Source organism: Bos grunniens, chromosome 15 (assembly GCF_055505025.1).
Source record: "Bos grunniens cultivar Pamir isolate PY7600 chromosome 15, Bosgru_T2T1.0, whole genome shotgun sequence".
Classification (NCBI taxonomy): Eukaryota; Metazoa; Chordata; class Mammalia; order Artiodactyla; family Bovidae; genus Bos; species Bos grunniens.
In genome coordinates, this window is record NC_141179.1 from 48,703,272 (window position 1) to 48,722,682 (window position 19,411).

Sequence of the window (19,411 nt, forward strand, 5' to 3'; positions counted from 1 at the left end):
AAATCTCCTTTCTGGAGCTGAGAAATAAGGGAAACTGAGTTCAGTTCTGAGTAACACTGTGACCCACATCCCTGGCTTTGCATTTCCATAGGTAGCTAATGCCAAGCTCACACTCAGGCTTCTGGCTGACTCTGACCAGTGCAGCTTTCATGCTGTCCATTAAGACGTGGATGTCCTTGAGAACAAGCTACGGGAGTGTGAGAGTGAGAAGGAACAAGAAAAGACCTCCAGACACCTTGGTTCACCCCTGCACCCTAGTGAGGCCTCAGACTGAATTTCCCAAGGTCTCCTCTCCCCAAGGGCAGAGTTGGGGATGCAGGATTCACTATGGTGTACTGAGGGGACTGAAAGGTGGGCAGTAAAGATCCTGATGGAGAATAAAGCTTTCATTTCCTTGTTGGTATGTCTCAAAGGGATGCAGACTGAGACAGATGTACTCTTGAACGTAAGCATACCTATACACAGACATATAAACACACCCATAATCAAGAGTTGGACACAACTGAGTGACTAAGCACAGTATAGCAATCAGACATACACACTAACCTTTATTCTTGCAAATCATTTCTCTTATACACATATAAATGCATTCAAGTATATGGACTCTCACTCAAATGCGCATGTAGTTATTATACTTTCATAGTCTGATTCCAGTGTGCTATATGCTTCACTCCTAGCTCATACCTTACCTGAACTCTTCTCTAGGTTCCTGTGCCCATGGAGGCCTCCAGAAAGTCAGCAAACCCCTTGTGGTGGTGGTTTAGTCACTAAGTCGTGTCTGACTCTTGTGACCCCCCTGGACCTTAACCTGCTAGGCTCCTCTGCCCATGGGATTCTCCAGGCAAGAATACTGGAGTGAGTTGCCATTTCCTTCTCACGGAGATCTTCTCAACCCAGGAATTGAAACTGGGTCTCCTGCATTGAAGGCATATTCTTTACCAACTGAGCTATGAAGGAAGTCTGTCAAACCCCTTGTGGTACAGCTTAATTGGAGAGACTTCTTATACAAGACAAGTGCCTGGGACCAAGACTCGACACCCAGCCCAAACTCTTCCCTCTACTGGGTGGCCCCTCTGCCTGCAGACTCCAGGTGAGTCCAGGATAATTTCTCTTCTGCACCAGGTTTATTCCAAAGGAGCTCTACTCTACCCTAAATGCAGGTTTCTTTGTGGCCCCAGCTCAGCTTCCTCTACTTTAAGCATGCCCCTGGATAGTCTTGGCCAAGATCTGACAGGTCACCTCCTAATGCTCATTTCATGAGTTAAGGATGGTGCAGACTGCCCCAAGCTTCCTTCATAAACCCACTGTCTGGAATTTCTAATCCCATCATAATACAAAGCAGTTGTATCCCCAGCCTGGTCCTATCTCAAGAACAAATTCTTCTATACCCAGGGCTCTTTAAACTTTCCTTACAGTGCTTTTACTATAATTAAATGAGATAATGCATGTATAGTGCCCACTGGGCATCATTGTAGTTGATTTTAATATTATTACTGTTATCACATTTTTTTTCTTTACAGATATATGTTGTCATAATATATTATAAGTAAAAGAAGGGAGATTATAAGTCAATTCTGGTTGACTCCCAAAGCCCCGACTGTTAGGACACTCACTGGTCTTTTTATTTTTAGTATTTTACTTATTTATTTATTTGGTTGCATCGAGTCTTATTTGGGGTCTTTCATTGTGGCGCTTGTGCTCAGAAGTTGTGGTGCACAGGCTTAGCTGCCTTGGGGCATGCGGAATCATAGTTCCCTGACCAGGGATCAAACCCATGTTCCCTGCATTAAAAGGCAGATTCTTAACCACTGGACCACCAGGGAAGTTCCAGGCTTCTCTCTCTTGCTCTCTCTTTTTTTTTTTTTAAACTTTTTTTAACCCTGATGATCTTGGTGTGAGGCTTGGCCTAGGTACTTTGACTACTATTGGCTATACAAATCCTGTGAAGGTCTGGTACTGCTGCAGAACTATGAGGAGAGGAAAATGGGCTATGGCAATGGCGGTGGCAATACTTTGTACAAGAACTTCATGTACTTTAACTACTATGGCACAGCCGCCATGGCCAAGGTGGACCTTTCTCCTAACACCCTGATGCTGCAGTGTCAGCTGTCCAGTGCCACCTACAACAACTGCTTCTCCCACGCTGCTGTGCCCTGGAAAGATTTATATTTTGCTAGTGATGATAAGGGGCTGTGGGTGCCCTGTGCCACTCAGGTGGCCAAGGGTTACCTGGCGTGAGTCATTTCAATGCCAGCACTCTACAGGTAGAGGAAATGGTACACCAGCCAGTGCAAGCCAGCCGTGTCAGGGACCTGCATGGCCTGCAGGTGCTATATGCCTTACGGCCACTGAGCATTGGCCAAGAGGAGAGTTTTTATGCTTTTGATACCACTGGGGTGCCATCTCAGCATCATTCTGGATAAGATGCTGGAAACACCATAAGGCATTAATTACTAACCTTCTGATCACAGGTTCTATGTCTACAGCGATGGTTTCCTGATTATTTATGCTTCCTGGCTTCCTGGGACTGAAGCATAGGTTACCAAGACCACCATCCAAAAGGCCCTTTGGGGCTTGGGCACCTCCCAAAGCTGTCAAACTGAAAAAACCCTCCAGACCCTGAGACCTCAGGAGAGAGTGTTTATAGAAGTGTGGCCTTTACCTCACCCTCCAGGGGGACCATTCCTCAAAATGGCCATCAGCTCTAATGATTGGGATATATTGATTATATCTAGTTAGTTCTTGACAATAAATATCTCAATCAGCACATTAAAGTGCTCTTTAATAGTGGTCTGGGGAGATCTGATTGAAGTTTCATTGGGAAATGAAACATTAGCTGGGCAATGTTACCCCCTCTTTACCAGAAACCTAGTGTAGGAGCTGGATTCATAGTTTTTTAAACAAATCTCATCCGTGTTTTGAAAACTGTGATTCCAACCCTTCCAGTTGTGGAAGTCTGTTGAGCTAGGTTTAGAAGTCTCTATGTCTGAGGCTGAGATCCTCTGGTTCCAGTGCTGAAGATACAAGGGAGTTGGTCATTAAAGTGAGATGGGCAAGTTTCTTATCTTATCCCCAACCTCCTATGCTGTACCTGGGGAGAAAAGAGGCAGTATCTTAGTGTGAACATTAATGTTTCACTGTCCTGATCAATTTCACTTCAAATGCAGTTGAGAGATGGCCTTAGACCTGAATCCTGCTCTAGGAATTAAGCAATGGAAGGCTGAGACATGACCTCTGACATGGTCTGGGCTAAAGGCCCAGACCTTCTATATAAGGAATCATTTGATATGATAGCAGAAAGTCTGCTAGCTGACTGTCATTAGTTTCTTTGCTCAGACTAAGATCGTCTGCTTGTACTTATCTGATGTATGTATCTGATGATGATATGATGTACCTTCTGTCCATGCAGGTACATGGAATGTTCAAGATTTCAGACTCTAAAGTCTTCTGAATCACACAGAGGATACCAGAATACTTCACTCACACTGTCTCATGCTTACACTTTCACGTATACATACATTTACAAATCTTGTATCCAAATCAGACATGCATTCCCACTCTTACATATACAATATTTCCATCCATACCCAAATATCAATAAACAAAAACATTTTAATTTGTCCTTTAACAGAAAATTCATCTGCTAGCCAAATAAAAAAGAAAAGATGTTGGCTTATAGATGCCTAATCCTGCCCTGTTAGGAATTTCACTGCTAAACCAACTCTATGCTCACTTCTTGATTTACAGACAAATTTCCCCCTTAATGCTTCAACACAAAGGTAGGCAACTCATGACTGGGCCAGGACATTGAAAGAAATTATTTTAAAAGTTCTGCTGTAGCACTGTGTAGAAAAGACCAAGTGATAAGCAAATAAAAAATACTTAGCAAGGAAGGATTCATTCACCTTCAGTGTGTAATGCTTCTAGGAGGATTTTCCCTGTTTAGCCCTACTCCTACTTCTAGGATAGAGGAAATCTTTTCCCACTGCATGGGAACACTCTCAGTTAAGTCTAGAATCCCAGAATCTTGACACAGAGAAAAACACAGCCTTCTCTTCCACTTAAGAAGCTTTTGTCTTGCTCCATTTTCCTTTCTATGTGCTAAGTCGCTTCAGTCATGTCCGACTCTTTGTGACTCCATGGACCATAGCCCGCCAGGTTCCTCTAACCATGAGATTCTCCAGGCAAGAATACTGAAGTGGGTTGCCATGCCCTCCTCCAGGGAATCTTCCCAATCCAGAAATCAAACTCGGATCTCTTACATCTCCTTCACTGGCAGGCAGGTTCTTTACCAATATGCCACCTTTCCTTTCTAAGGCTTCACTTTTTCCAGATCTCCAAAAAAGGAATAAACTCCTTCTTGTGGAAGAAATTTCTTTCTTACCTACAGGTATATGGTTTTACCTATGGTTTTAATAGACCTAGCTTTTCATTCACAAGCCTGATATCCCCACAAGGGACTCACACACAGCACCACAGAGAAACATATGGACTATGTAAGCAGTCTGTTGGAGAAGGAAATGGCAATCCACCCCAGTATTCTTGCCTGGAGAATTTCATGGGCACAGGAGTCTGGTGGGCTACAGTCTATGGGGTTGCAAAGAGTCGGACATGACTGAGCAACCATGACTAAGCAGTCTGTACTTTTAATAGCTGTATTCTGAGAACTTTGCCCTCTATTTCCTGTAAAAGTGTCTTATTTTCTTTTATTATGAAGACCCAGAGTCCCCAAATAGGTTTCCTTTCCCAACTAGTTCAGCCAGAGACTGTGAGGCTTGGGTTGACATCACAATATCCCTTTTCTCAAGAGCTGTGCTTTTGGTGGGTGGGGCTGGGGGAGGGGCAGCCCTGGCATGAGTCATCTCCACTTAGCCTACTTTATATCAAGAATGAATTAGTAGCCACAACAGGCCTCAGCTGGGCCGTATCTGGAGAACTGGGGTGGGGGTACAACATCACAAAATACCTGGCCCCAGTCTGGTCACTCATCCCCTTTGGGGCAACGAGGAAACCAGCCTGTGGCCTGAGAACGCAACACCTGAAACAGAGGCCAGAGGAAGTATTTGCCCGCCCTCACCCCTCTGCCCCTGCTTCCACCTGCTCCCCATCTGCCCACCCACTAAGGTCCATGCCGCATGTCATCGCTCGAACACCCAGGATGGCCCAGTGTGGGCATCATTCAGGGCTGCCTGCAGAGAAGAAGATCTCTCCGGTTGTCACTAGGGTGATAGTGAAGACACCAGGCAAGCAGGAAGACTTTGTGATAGCCAATGATACCTCGGTGAGGCAGTTCAAGGAGAAGCTGTCGGCTCACTTTAAATGTCAAATGGACCAACTAGTGCTTGTCTTCATGGGCCGCCTTCTCAAAGACCATGATGTGCTGAGCCAGAGGGGCATCCTGGACGGTCACACCATCCATGTGGTCATCAAGTCCAAAAACGGCTCCAGATCCCTAGCCCATCCCTGCCACCAGGACAAAAACACAAAAGGAAACAGTAGTGGGGTATACCAATCTGTTGGTGTGGGTTACACACCAGTGGAGTCAGCTCTCTCAGAGGATGTGCCCAAGGTGCATACCCAGGACTTGAAAGTGGGTAGTCCAGAGCGCATAGCACAGATACTGGAGAATCCTAGCATCCAGCAACTCCTGTCCAACACAGACTTCATGAGACAGTTCATCTCAGAACACCTAGACACTCAGCAATTGATGCAGCAGAACCCAGAGGTCTCACACTTCCTTGACAATTCTGAGATCCTGTGGCAGACTCTGGAGCTGGCCAGGAACCTGGCAGTGATTCAAGAAATAATGCAGATCCAGCAACCTGCACAGAATCTTGAGAGTCCACCGAACCCACAGTCATATGTAGGCTTAGAGACTGTCCCAGGATGGGACAGTGCCTCAGGTCAGAGTTCTGCTGATTTCAGTGATCAGATGCTCAACAGCACACAAGATCCATTTGGGGGCAACATTTTCACAGCTCTTCTGGGAGGACAAGTGCCAGAGCAAGTCCAGTTTTCACTCCCATCTCCACCACCATCCCAGGAACAACAGGAACATCTCCCACAGCCCCCTACAGCCCGAGTCATCTATGCTAATTCTCGAGGTGTATCTTCAATCACTTCAGTCAATTCTACCCTCAACATGGCAAATCATACTTCCAGGGCCAGTACTTCTAACTCCACTAATGGTCAAAGTCATGCTAGTGCTGTGGAGCAGCCAACTGGGATACCAGCCTTACCTAGCAGAGAGCTCAACCAGCTGCCCCAGGCAGAAGACAAAGATGCCACCATTTCTCTAGATAGCTCTAACCAGAAATTAGATGATCTCCAGCAATCAAATGAGCAGACCAGCTCCCAGATCCAAGGAAACATGATGCAACTGCTCTTGAACAACCCTTCCCTGGCAGACCAGATGATGTTGTTCATGAGTGTGCCCCAGCTGAGTGAACAGTGGAGGCAGCAACTGCCTGCATTTCTGCAGCAGACTCAGTTTTCCGATATGCTTTTAGCTCTAGCCAACCCTAAAGCATCACAAGCAATACTGCAGATTGAGCAGAGTCTGCAGCTGTTGGCCACTGAGGCTCCTGTTCTTCTACCCTGCGTTGCTCCCTACCTATGGGGCCTGGGTTGGCTTCCTGCACCCAGCTGCAGCTACCCTGACACAGTGCCCTGGACCTGGGATGTGTCCAATATGGCTGAGCCTAAAGGACCTGAGTCCTGTCCCAAATCGGGAGCAGTCCTACAGAGGCTACAGTCCCTAGCTGGAGACCCCTCCCACCCTCTACAAGCCCCTGAGACTCGTTTCAGCAAGCAAATGGAATATCTCCAGGCCATGGGATTTGCAAACCATCATGCCAATCTGCAGGCCCTCATTGCCACCGAGGGAGATACCAGCGCTGCCATCCAGAAGCTCAGGAGATCCCAGGGATCCTAACCACTGGGCATACCTATTTGCTTTGCTACCTGCCTGCCAACCCATTTGACTACCTCATCTGCCTTCATCTTTTCTGGTGCTTCTGGTTAGGAGAAGTCCTAGAATGGGAAAAACCAAACAGTGCTTTCTTTACTGAATAATAGACCATTGGCCATAGCTGAGAGATCTGTCAATAAAATGGCTACATCAACTTGACCCCATCTGAAGTTTGGCCTTTTTTTTTTTTTTAATGAAAAATTCAACTGTCAATGTGTAATAACCCTACCTCATGTACCATACATGCGTGAGCACACACACACCACAACCACATGCATATGTTAAAATAGAAAAGCATATTTGCACCCACAGAATTATATGTCAGACATCATGTCATGCTCACATATCCAAGAACATGCACATATAACCTCAAACACATATGCACACATGGCTAACAGCCCAAGATTCACATATATAGGCATATAAAGTCACCACACAGTACACATAATCATGTGTATAGACAGCTGCACACAAATGCTTAGAGACCAAAATAGACCCACATGTAGGGAAGACAGTCATAACATACTCATATGAAAAGAGGGAAATACGTGTATGTGTGTCAGTGGTGTCCAACTCTTTGCAACCTCATGAACTACAACTTGCCAGGCTCCTCTGTCCATGGAATTCTCAAGATAAGAATACTGGAGTGGGTTGCCATTTCCTACTCTAGGAAATACAGCTGAATGTATAGCTACATGAGGTGTTTATAAGTGCTATAAAGAAAAATGCAGTGGATAAGCTGTTCTAAATGGGGGATCATAAAGGAAGGCTTCTCTGAAAGGAGACAGTTGAGCAGAAATCACGACTTGGGAGAGCAAAACATACAATTCCAGGCATTGTTCCAGGCATTGTTCCAGGCAGAGAAGGCTGCATAAGAGGAAAAGCTGTGAGATAAGAGTACTCTTGTTGTGTTTGAAGAATAACAAGGGACAGTGTAGCTGGAGAGGAGTGAACTAAAAAATAAGGGGGAAAAGAGAATTATTAGAAATCACGAAGAGCTTTGTAGATCTGGTGATCACTTTGGATTTTACTATGAATACAAAAGAAAATCATTGCTAGGTTTTAGCAAAGGAATAGAGTAGTTCAGTATGTCAGTCTGGCTGCTGAGAGTGGAACACTGTTGTAGAAGAGAAAGCTGGAAGCAGGAACACTAGTTCTAGCATGTGGGAGACAGTGGTGTCTGGGAATAGGGCAGGAGCAGTGGAGGAGGTGAGGGATATTCAGATTTGTGTGGTCCTCACAGGTCACCCATCCTTCAGCCCCGACGTGACCATCAGCAAGAGTAAAGAAAGCTCCATTAAGCTCCCAGTGCTTCAGTAAATCTGCTGCCAAAGGTCCCACTCCACCACCATGACCTATCAAAAAGAAACAGGTCAAAGAAATGAAGTGAAGTGATAGTCACTCAGTCATAGACTGTAGCTGGCCAGTCTCCTCTGTTCATAGAATTCTCCAGGAAAGAATCCTGGAGTGGGTAGCCATTCCCTTCTCCAGGGGATCTTCCTGACCCAGGGTGTCCGTCATTGCAGGAGGATTCTTTAACTATCTGGACCATCAGGAAAACCTGACTCAGTGGGTAAGGAATCTGCCTGCAATGCAAGAGACACAGGAGATGTAGGTTCAATCCATGGATAGGGAAGATCCCCTGGAGAAGGAAATGGCAACCCACTCCAGTATCCTTGCTTGAAAAATCCCCTGGACAGAGGAACCTGGTGGACTATAGTCCAAAGGGTCACAAAGAGTCAGACACAGACACAACTGAGTGACAAAGACTAGAGTTGGAGAAATGCAGGACAAGTTCCAATCTAACTGAGAATACTGGAGCAGATTGCCATTTCCTTCTCCCAGAGATCAAACCTGGGTCTCCTGCATTGCAGGCAGATTCTTTACCATTTGAGCCACAGGGAAGCCCCCTCAAGAAAGAAAATTATAGCTAGAAACAGATTTTTCACTTCCCCATTAAGATATCTCTATTAATCCAATTAAATATTTTATCCTCAGTTTACATAAGGAGCCAAAATTCTCCAGATTATCTTCCTGATTCTGTCAATATGCTCTGAAATTCCCTCATGTGACTCAGTTTCCACTTGTCGGTTTTTCCCACTCTACCTTTTAGGATTCAATTTAGCAACAGTGAAACTCATACCTACAACCTTATCTCTCAATGTTCCCTCACCTTTTTGCTGTGATTAATATCTGAGTGTTCGCTGAGAAGACTGCTTCTCCAGCAGTGATGACTGTTTCTTTCCTTCTCTGTGAACTTAGAAGTGGGGTACATGTTCTTCATGTACCTACTTTAGGTTCCCAAACATAGTTTTCTAGCTTCAACACTACTCAATCTATCATAATTATTCTGATATAATACCCACTTAGCAAACTCACGATGGTTATAACATTTATATCCAACCCTGCCTAATCTCTGTGTGCTGCTAAGCCGCTTCAGTCGTGTTCGACTCTGTGGGACTCCATAGATGGCAGCCCACCAGGCTCCCCTATCCCTGGGATTCTCCAGGCAAGAACACTGGAGTGGGTTGCCATTTCCTTCTCCAATGCATGAAAGTGACAAGTGAAAGTGAAGTCGCTCAGTCATGTCCCCATGACTCAGTCTTAGCGACCCCATGGACTGCAGCCTACCAGGCTCCTCCGTCCATGGGAATTTCCAGGCAAGAGTACTGGAGTGGGGTGCCATTGCTTTCTCCAATCTCTGTGTAGGCAAAGAAAATCATATAACTGTGCTGACTAGTCTTATTTAAATTCATTACCAAGGCTTTAGTTGGTCTGTTTGTATGCCTAATACATTTTCTTATTTTAATGCTTTTTTTCTAGAATTTACATCAGAAATCACCTGGAGGGTGTGTCAAAACCCCCAGATTTCTGAGCTTCATTCCAAGGGTTTTCAATTCTGTGGTTCTACAGGAAGGCCCCAAATTCTGCATAGCTGACAATTTCCAGGTCATGCTGATGATACTGATTTAAGGACCACACTTGGAGATCCAATGCTCTAGCCATATTCTTTGAGATGATTATTTCATACCTTATATGCTCTTCTAAAACTTTCAACAGCCCTTTAATATCTATTCTCAGTCTCAGATGATATTTTCCTTATTCCAACAAGAAGACAAAAGTGATCAAAAGTGACTTTCACCTTTGTCTGCCACTAATTCAACCAACTATCTTGCATCTATACCTGTATACTCCACCCTGCATCCTCTTTTAATGAATAAACTGTCCATGATCCTAAATCAAGCTCTTCACTTGGGCATTTGATTCCAATCCCTCTATCTTCTCAACAATTTGCTCTTACAACTGTTTCTCTTTCTCCTGCATCACTGTGCTCTTCCTCACTGGATTGTTTCCATTAAAATAAAAGTATATTATAATTGTCTTGTCTTAATAAACAAAGAAACAAACACACACAAAAAGATTTATTCCCCATTTCTGTGCAGCCATCAGCCTTTTCTCATTTACTCTTCTTGGATCCACTTCCTTTCCAACCCATTTACTTTAAAACCCACTCCAATCAGATTTTCTGGCCTCACTACTCTTTCAGACTTGGTCTCATCATGGCCCTCAGTCTAACTGGTCTCTCTTGTTCAAACGCAGTAGCCAATTCTCAGTCCTCACTTATTACCTACCAGAATCATTTGACACATTTGTTTACTTTCTCTTTTTTTGAAACTTTGTCCTTTGACTTCTTTCTCTAATTTCCTTTTCTGACTTAATGTTTTATTTCTTTTCAATTTCCTTTGCTGAATTCATCCAATCTTTCAGACTTCTAAATATCGTACTGTCCACAATTCAGTCTTTTTACCTCTGTCCTTTTACTATATATACACACACACACCGCTCCACATACTCTGTTGATGCTGATGAAGTCAGCCTCACAGTGTAGAACTACCTTCTTAACATTTTCATTTGGATATGAAATAGACTGAACTTAATTTTCTATTTAACAACCTTATTTCCTGGTCTTTTACCTCAACAAATAGCCAATACATTCCTTGAATTTTTCTGGGGGATAATAATAATAGGGGAAAAAAGGTAAAATAAAAGTTTATTTCATCTTGAACCTCTCTTTTATACTCTACATCCTACTCATCAGAAAGTCAATATGTTGATTGATTTGTCGTGGCTAATGTTGAATCAGAGAGGACATAGGAACATAACAATGCCAAGAAGAGGCTCAACTAGCAAGTAGCTGAATTGGGGTCTTCGTGGGGACATAAGGGCTCAAGAAGCCTTTCTTAATTGTCCACCCCCTGTCTGAATTTCCACATACCACCTACCAGGTTGTGTGAAAGCAGAACACTTGGCTTGAGAAAGAAGGGTCAGCCCAGAACCCTCACTATGAAGAAGGCAATTGAGATAAAGGAAGTAGAAGAGTTGAAGGGTGGGGGGAGATGAAGCCCCTAAGAATCCCAAGTACCTTGGAAAAGTCTCAAGAATCCATTGTATGAGGCCGTGATGTCAGTGCTGAGGTCACAGAAGTGACCTGGGGGAGTGGGCTCTGGTGTAGAAGGCTTCAGGGGTGGCTGTTCAGCAAGATGAGGGCAGTTTGGAGTCCTATTTAAGAGGAAGGACGGGGCCACAGCTGATCGGTATGTATTCCCCAAACCAGGTCCTTCAGGCTGCCCTTGCCCTTCATTCATCAACTATCAACCTCTTTCCTAGGGCTCAGATTTCCCTCCCATGATCCGCACCGTCTCTCCAACCCCAAATCCTCCTAACGCATCCTATCCCATGCCCTCATAGCCCCTTCTATGTGGACCCTCTAGTTCCCCCACCCTGAGACCCCAAATCCTCCCCCTGCTCACCTTTCCTTTCACCACTGCCCAAAAGGATGATTTCGGTCTCCCCTCCGCCTCCCCGCAGCTGTGTCCCCTGCTGGGCCTCCTGCTGCCCACTATGGCCAAAAGTGGAGAGGCCCTGCCACAGGGCAGCCCAGCACTGGTCCAGGATCCCCACCTCATCAAGGTGACAGTGAAGACGCCTAAGGACAAGGAGGATTTCTCAGTTACAGACACTTGCACCATCCAGCAGCTGAAGGAAGAGATATCCCAGCGCTTTAAGGCCCACCCTGATCAGCTGATCCTAATCTTTGCTGGCAAAATCCTCAAGGACCCTGACTCGCTGGCACAGTGTGGGGTCCGAGATGGCCTCACCGTCCACCTGGTCATCAAGATGCAGCGTCGCACCATGGGCAACGAGTGCCCAGCTGCTTCAGTCCCTACCCCAGCCCCGAGCCCTGGGTCACTCCCTCAGCCAAGCTCCATTTACCCAGCAGATGGGCCACCTACCTTTAGCTTGGGTGTCCTCACAGGCCTCAATGGGCTAGGCCTGACCTTGGGTGGTTTCCCTGACCAGCCAAGCTCACTGGTGTGGCAGCATGTATCTGTGCCTGAATTTGTGGCTCAGATCATTGACGACCCCTTCATCCAGGGTCTGCTGTCCAACACAGGCCTGGTGCGCCAGTTGGTTCTTGACAATCCTCGTATGCAGCAACTGATCCAGCACAACCCCGAGATTGGGCACATTCTCAACAATCCTGAAATCATGCGGCAGACACTGGAGTTTCTACGTAACCCTGCCATGATGCAAGAGATGATGCGCAGCCAGGACCGGGCACTCAGCAACCTGGAGAGCATCCCGGGTGGCTACAATGTGCTCCGAACCATGTATACAGATATTATGGACCCCATGCTCAATGCAGTCCAGGAGCAGTTTGGTGGCAATCCCTTTGCCACCACTAATGCTAATGCAACCAGCAGCAGCAGCCAACCCTCAAGGACGGAGAACTGTGACCCTCTCCCCAATCCCTGGACTTCCACATATGTAGGCTCAGCTGGCAGGAGGGGCAGAAGGCCTGGGGACCAGGATATATCTGAACTTAGAAATAGGGTTCCCAATATTCTAGGGAATATAGGGCTCTATGACTATCTCCAACAATTGCATGAGACCCCCCAGTCCCTGGGAACCTATCTGCAGGGGATGGCATCTACCCTCAGTCCAAGCCAAGAACAACCACCTCCACCACCAGGAAACCAAGTTCCTCCAGCTTCACCCTCATCCCAGGAACCTGAGTCAGGCCAGGCTCTCCCCAAGGAGTCAGTTGCAATCAAGGGAAAGCCCTCCTGCCCAGCCTTACTGAGATATCCCACGGAGAGCAGTGCTAGAAAAGATGGAGGTCAAGATGGTGCAGGGAATGGTTCCACTGGCCACAGCATCCACATGCCTGATCTTGTCTCTGGGCTGGGGCCTGCTGCCAATAGGACCCAAATTGTTCCTTCCCCACCTTTGCCCACAGCAGCTGCTGCTGGAACCCCTGAGCGTGTCTGGCCACCGCCACTGGCTTATCCAAGATCTCTGAGGCCAACCAGCATGAATCAGGCCCCACAGCTGCAGGATGAGATGCACTGGCAACTGCCACTGCTGCTGCACCTTCAGGCAGCCATGGCAAACCCACGTGCCATGCATGCCCTGCTGCAGATTGAGCAGGGTCTGCAGATCTTGGCTACTGAAGCCCCTCGCCTCTTCCTCTGGTTCATGCCTTGTCTAACAGGGCTGGGAAGTATGGCGGGAGATACAGAGCCTCGAGAGAGTCCCCTTGTGCCTGAGGATCCTTTGCCTCCCCCAGCTCCTGAGGTTCCCTCAGCACAGGGCTCTATGGAGCTGGGCCTCCATTCTACCCCCTTCCTCCAGATGTTGCAAGCCTTGACAGGCACCAATCCTCAGCAGCCGACACCCGAGACTCACTTCCGGGTGCAGCTAGAGCAACTGCGGGCCATGGGCTTCTTGAATCCTGAAGCCAATCTCCAGGCCCTCATTGCCACAGGAGGTGATGTGGATGCTGCTGTGGAGAAGCTAAGGCAGTTGTAGGAGCCGTAGTTGTTCAGACCGTATCTTTCCCTCTGTGCCTTTCCTCCCATAGCTCCAGTCCCTAACTTCCCCCACCCCCAGCCATTCTTGAATGCAGCTGCACTATGAAGCAAATTTACTATGATACTCTTTACTGCAGAGACAATGTTGTTCCAGAGTCAGTGAGGAAGAATGAGAGCCAGAACAAGGTGGGGGTGCTATAAGTGACCCAACCACCCCTGTCACTGTACCATCCTGGGGTCACAGTCTGAGTTCTGCTAATGCCTATCTTGAGATGTAATTACATCCAGTCTCCAATGTCGTCTGCTGCCTGAGTCTGATTCTTTGTGGGCTATGGGAAAAGAGGGACTGTATAGGAGGAAAGGTGGTGATAAGAGCTAGCTCTGCATGGATGGGAGGGCTTAGAGGGGAAACTGAAAGGTATGAGGTTAGAAGAAAAAGGCCCAGGGAACACAGGAGGGTGAGCTGAGAACTGCAGCCTTTCATGTGCCCTTCCAAAGGTTCCCCAGATTTGGTGTCCTGTTCGAGCTGCCACCACATTCTCTGAGGCTCTCTACCACCAGCCAGACTGAAAAGTGGACACAGCTTCTTATTTTTATTGTCCATGAACTCTATCCTACAGTTGGCTCTCAATTTTTGGATTTGATCCTGATCCCTGAGACAGCAATAGAGCAGGAATCAGGCTGAGTTCTAAGATTCCCTGATCTCACCGTGTTTACAAAGCTACTGTCCTTGGTAGCCAGATTTGTAGTTGATTCCACTGCCATGGATCCAGATTGTCCTGGGTTTTGTCTTTCTTATACTACTGCACTCAGAAATTGATTACCTAACCTGTGCTAGGCATTCTGCCAGGGGTTGGGAATTCAATGTGAGTAAAAGAGGCATGATACTGACTTCATAAATTTATGATGGTAGCTGGAACTGTTCAAACAGTACTCATTATATATAATCACAAGCTATGATAAGTGTTATAAAAGATGGGGATCTGTGAAATAGCAAAACAGAGGCTTGATCTACTCTATGGGGACAGGCAAGGCTTGTGAGTGTGAACTCTAAGCTAAAAATCTAAAAAAGTGCTAAGAATTAAGTAGGTAAAGTTTTGAGGGAGGAGGGAAGAGTATTCCAGTAAAAAAGTCATTATGTACAAAGGCGCTGAGGGAGGGTGCGCATAGCACACAGGAGGTGCCTTCGGTCTCTCAGACCCATTTGTACTCGGGGATGCTTCCCGATACCCACATGCTTCTGGGGCAGAAGTGTTACAATTCACTTATCAAGTGAGTAAACCATGGCTTCCAGCCCATAAATGTGCCCGTGGGTTCACATGGGTAAATACATCATGGAGTAATGCACTAACATAAAATGCATATTCACACTTTAGTACACTTTCACATGGTCAAACTTTTAGGCATGTGTCTGAGCATACACACAAAACACAGTCTGTTAGAGTTTTATCATAGATGTGTTAAAAAAAAGATAATGCTATATTCCTGTCAGGGCTTACCAGGTGGCGCTAGTGGTAAAGAACCCTTCTGCCAATGCAGGAGACATAAGAGATGTGGGTTCCATCCCCATGTCAGGAGTATGTCCTGGAGGAGGGCATGGCAAACCACTCCAGTATTCTTGCCTGAAGAATCCTGTGGACAGAGGAGCTTGGCAGGCTACAATCCATAGTGTCTCAAAGAGCTGGACACAACTGAGTGACTTAGCAAGCACACATGCTTAATCCAGTCAAGGAAAGAAAAGGGTCTTTGAAAGAGAATATCACTATAATAGAAAGTGGCCATGGTGTGTATATGTGTTTAAATGTCAGAGATTCAGTATTCAGAGTCCTTTTAGGGAGAAACAAAAGCTCTGCCTGGAACCTAGGATACTTGGATCAAGCTGCTTTTACCTGTTAGCTACCATCTTGTGCCTTAGAGATAAAATAAGCTTTGAGGGCAACTTTCTCCCATTGTTTTAGGTTTTAATCTCCAGTGGAGCATGAGGCTTCAAGACTCCTTTCTACTCCCTCTTCACTCCCCATGAGTGAGGGGTTCTTGTCCACATCCAATGAACTGTTGTTTATGGTGGTGCTAGGCGAAAGGCAGAGGAAAGTCTTATTTCTTGTAACTAAGAAGGCTCTGGGCTGCTTTTGACTGCCAGAGTTATACATTGTAATCTCTAATTTCAACCCTTGGAAGTCAGACAGGTCTGAGAAAAAGCTCAGGGAGAGAAATGTTGCTTTTATCTGCCTTTCATATGGGCCAAGAAAAGCCTGAGGGTTCATATGACATAAATTCCAGCTTACCAGAGAAGGCTGTAGGTGGAAATCTGGGTCTAAAAGTTCTGGGTAGGGAAAAGAGTTCTCATTTATTGGATTGTTTTATTTTCCTGGACTATGGAGAGCCCTTTACAGTTGACTGGGTGTTTGGAATCTTTGCTCGGGTCTCATCAGAGACTGAACTCATCAGCCTATGTTCTGCTCCATGGTGAGTCCAAAGGAAGCAGATTCCTGGGGTGGGGAAGGTCACTGTCCACCCAGTAGCTGATGTAGGAAACATTCAGTAAATTATTGAATAAATGAATGTTGAATGATGAGTGAAGAAGTGAATGACCCATAAAGTGGTTGAGGAGGCTAGGTAGATAGGAATCAAATAAACAATCTTAGAGGAACAGGCCTTCTGCTAGGGAAAAATACAGTTTTAGAGTTTGAGATAGAGGAGATGCCTGCAGGCTGAGGTTACTGAAAGGGCAGGCCCCCAGAGATGTCATAGTTGCAGTCTCTGCTCTGACTCTCACACTGCATCAGCTGGGCCTTGGAAGGACTCTATCTAAGAGGTTGGGTGGAAGAAAGAGAAGCAGACTCATAGTTTTGGTTATACTGGGCCTAGTATGACCTGAATATTCCTGAAGAAAATGTACCCCTTCCTCAGACCAAGAGGTTTTCTAGAAGGCCAAAGAGCAGTGAAGCTTGAAATGCTGATCTGCATCATAAATAGCCAGCCAGGTAGCTGGACAGCAATTTAAGAGAGAAGTATTAAAAACCAGAAAGTGTTTTTATGCATTTATGTTTTTTTATCATTTGATGATGTTTCCCTAATATCTCTGTTATAAATACATGGGTACATTTTTTTCTGGATATCTTAAGGTTTTATTACTTACATTTAGTTTTAAACAACAATTGATGTTATTGAGGCTTTCCTCTAGCCAGCCCCTCATCCAAGCTCTTTACATCTGAATCCACACAATTATCTTTTATTCCTAACTTCAGATGAGAAAAACTGAGGCATAGACAGAGAGGAAGTATAGTGCTTAAAATTGTACAATTTTTGCATAATAGAGCCAGGATTTGAAATTAGACAATGTACTTCCAGAGTCTACAATCTTAGCTGCTGTAGTAAATCAAGTTAATTAATGCTTTAATTCTTACCCATGGAAAGTGAAAAGGGGCAGGATTTGTGGTATTTGATTGGAATTTTTACACCTCTGACTCCTGCCACTATCTACACTGGATTGAAATATTTTCATTACTATATCCAGTGTATGTGTACATGTGTATTTCTGGCATAAAAAAATGAACAACATGAGAGTCACAAGATAGCCGGGGACACAGCATTTCAGATGTTAATCACTCTGAGAAACTGCTCCAAAGAGGTAGGGGGAAGGCAAGTGTATAGGTGATTTTGGTGAATGGGTGAATGGTGAATTTGGTGAATGGTACATGCAAAATCAAGAACATATTTTTACAGAGGGTCTGATAAGGGTTTCTGCTAGTCCTGAGGAACAGACATCATCGTGAAGAAATTTAGTGCTTTTCTAGGTATGAGGAGATGCAAAAACTGGGCTAATTGGCTCCAGAAAATAGTTATCTGAAGACCTGTCTTGCCACTTTTTCCAGAGCACAGAGTGCCTCATTTCTGTTCTCCACCCTGAACTCCCTTCAGGAGCTGTTGCAGGTCAGCAGCAGCACACAATTTAATCCTTGTAGAGGTAGATGACATGTGCCAATGGCAAGTGTCCATTTGTAGCTGACTATGTTTTTTTTTTTTTTTTTTTTAAATTTAATCTGCTAGTTCTACATGAAAGAGTTAAAGTTTAAGCAGGCAGTCCAAGGCCTTTTAAGGAGAAAGTGAACATCCTCACTCATGCTTTCCTAGCTTTGTGCAGCAATATATCTTACCCAAGAAGTGGCCTTTCTTTAGCTTAAGTCACACAGCACACTAATGATCACACAGCACAATGTCTTACTCAGGGAAATGCTTTTCTTAGGCTCCATGCTAATGATTATAATTGTAACAACCCTTGTCTGGGAACCTGTTTCTTAAGACTTGTACCCCTGATTATACAGCAACAGTATATCTAGCCCAGAAACATTGCCTGGAACCGTTCTCCTTGGCTAATCTTGTGCCAAAGTTATCTCAGGATATATGCCTTGGGAAAGGGTCTGGTGGGATTCTTACAATCTTGAGGTATTCTTTTTATCTATTCTCAGCAGCTAGTTGAAAAGTATATAAGGCCCTGCTTAAACTAGTGAGGCAGGTACTCTCCTGCCCCCTTCTGATGTCTGTGTCAGAAGCTTTCTCGGTCCTGTCACTCTAAATAAAATTTTGCACACAAAGCTCTCAATGACTGAGACCTGTCTTTGGTCTCGGAGTTATATCTTCTTCAGAGATCACGAATGTAGTGGCACTTTCACAATTCACTGTAAGCTATCATCCTGGGGACTCATCCAGGATCTTCAAGACAAGGTAAGACTACTCAGAGCTGGGACTCTTTTGCTCTTTTACTGTAAAGTCTCTACTAACTTGGAAGCATACGCACTGAACTTTTTTCCCCATCAGCTTTACCTGGTTTCTCTGACCATTTCATAACTGCTTGGGGAATTAAAGCTACTGACCTAATGTGCCAGATTACAGACTTTCAGGGGACTTGCAATCCATGCTGTTATTGTGTTTTTCTAGCAAGACCCTCATTCCAAGTTTTATAGGACACTGCAGGCAGGAACACGTTAGGGAACTAGCTGGAGCTCTAGTTCCAGGGTCATCTCTCATCTGAAATCACCATCCTGACCCCAGAGACCCAGAGGCAAATTCTCGTCATGGCTATGCCTCCGGACTGCATGGAAGGAGACATTACTGGTGAGCATGAGATTCCTGAGGACACAGATCAGGGAACCCCAGATTTGGGCAGATTGGAAATGCAGCAGGCTTTTTCCCTTGGTAGCACTAGCTCTTAGAGGACCACAGAAAGCCCTCCAGTGGCTCTTTTTTCAACTCATTAGGTATTCTTTTTGTACAATCTGCTGGACAGGAATAGAAAGATTGGCCTTGAAACTTCATGAACATGAAAGATTACTTTTTCCTCACAGGCTGGCCTTCTATCACCTCCTTTGTTATCACATAGACTCATGTGGCAACTCTCAGAAGGGACATCTTGGGTTTTCTCTTCATCCCTTTGTGACTCCCTTTTTGACTTACAGCTTCGACTGTGGTCAGGAATATGCTCAAAGACGTGCTGCTGCTGCTGCTGCTGCTAAGTCGCTTCAGTCGTGTCCGACTCTGTGTGACCCCATAGATGGCAGCCCACAGG

The 19,411-nt window shown here is 45.4% G+C and overlaps 2 protein-coding genes across 2 annotated transcripts; both read left to right on the forward strand.

Moving 5' to 3' along the window:
• The first annotated feature begins 4,870 nt into the window (after positions 1–4,870).
• On the forward strand, positions 4,871–7,129 carry UBQLNL (ubiquilin like). The gene has a single exon (XM_086338426.1). It carries the CDS (start codon positions 5,129–5,131, stop codon positions 6,932–6,934), a length of 1,806 nt encoding a protein of 601 aa, XP_086194552.1. The 5' UTR covers positions 4,871–5,128; the 3' UTR covers positions 6,935–7,129.
• A 4,319-nt stretch (positions 7,130–11,448) lies between these two features.
• UBQLN3 (ubiquilin 3) lies at positions 11,449–14,144 on the forward strand. The gene has a single exon (XM_086338427.1). It carries the CDS (start codon positions 11,873–11,875, stop codon positions 13,841–13,843), a length of 1,971 nt encoding a protein of 656 aa, XP_086194553.1. The 5' UTR covers positions 11,449–11,872; the 3' UTR covers positions 13,844–14,144.
• Positions 14,145–19,411: the final 5,267 nt, after the last annotated feature.

Coding starts and splice junctions, on each gene's coding strand:
- UBQLNL (XM_086338426.1), top strand. CDS start 5,129: ATGCCGCATGTCATCGCTCGAACACCCAGGATGGCCCAGTGTGGGCAT.
- UBQLN3 (XM_086338427.1), top strand. CDS start 11,873: ATGGCCAAAAGTGGAGAGGCCCTGCCACAGGGCAGCCCAGCACTGGTC.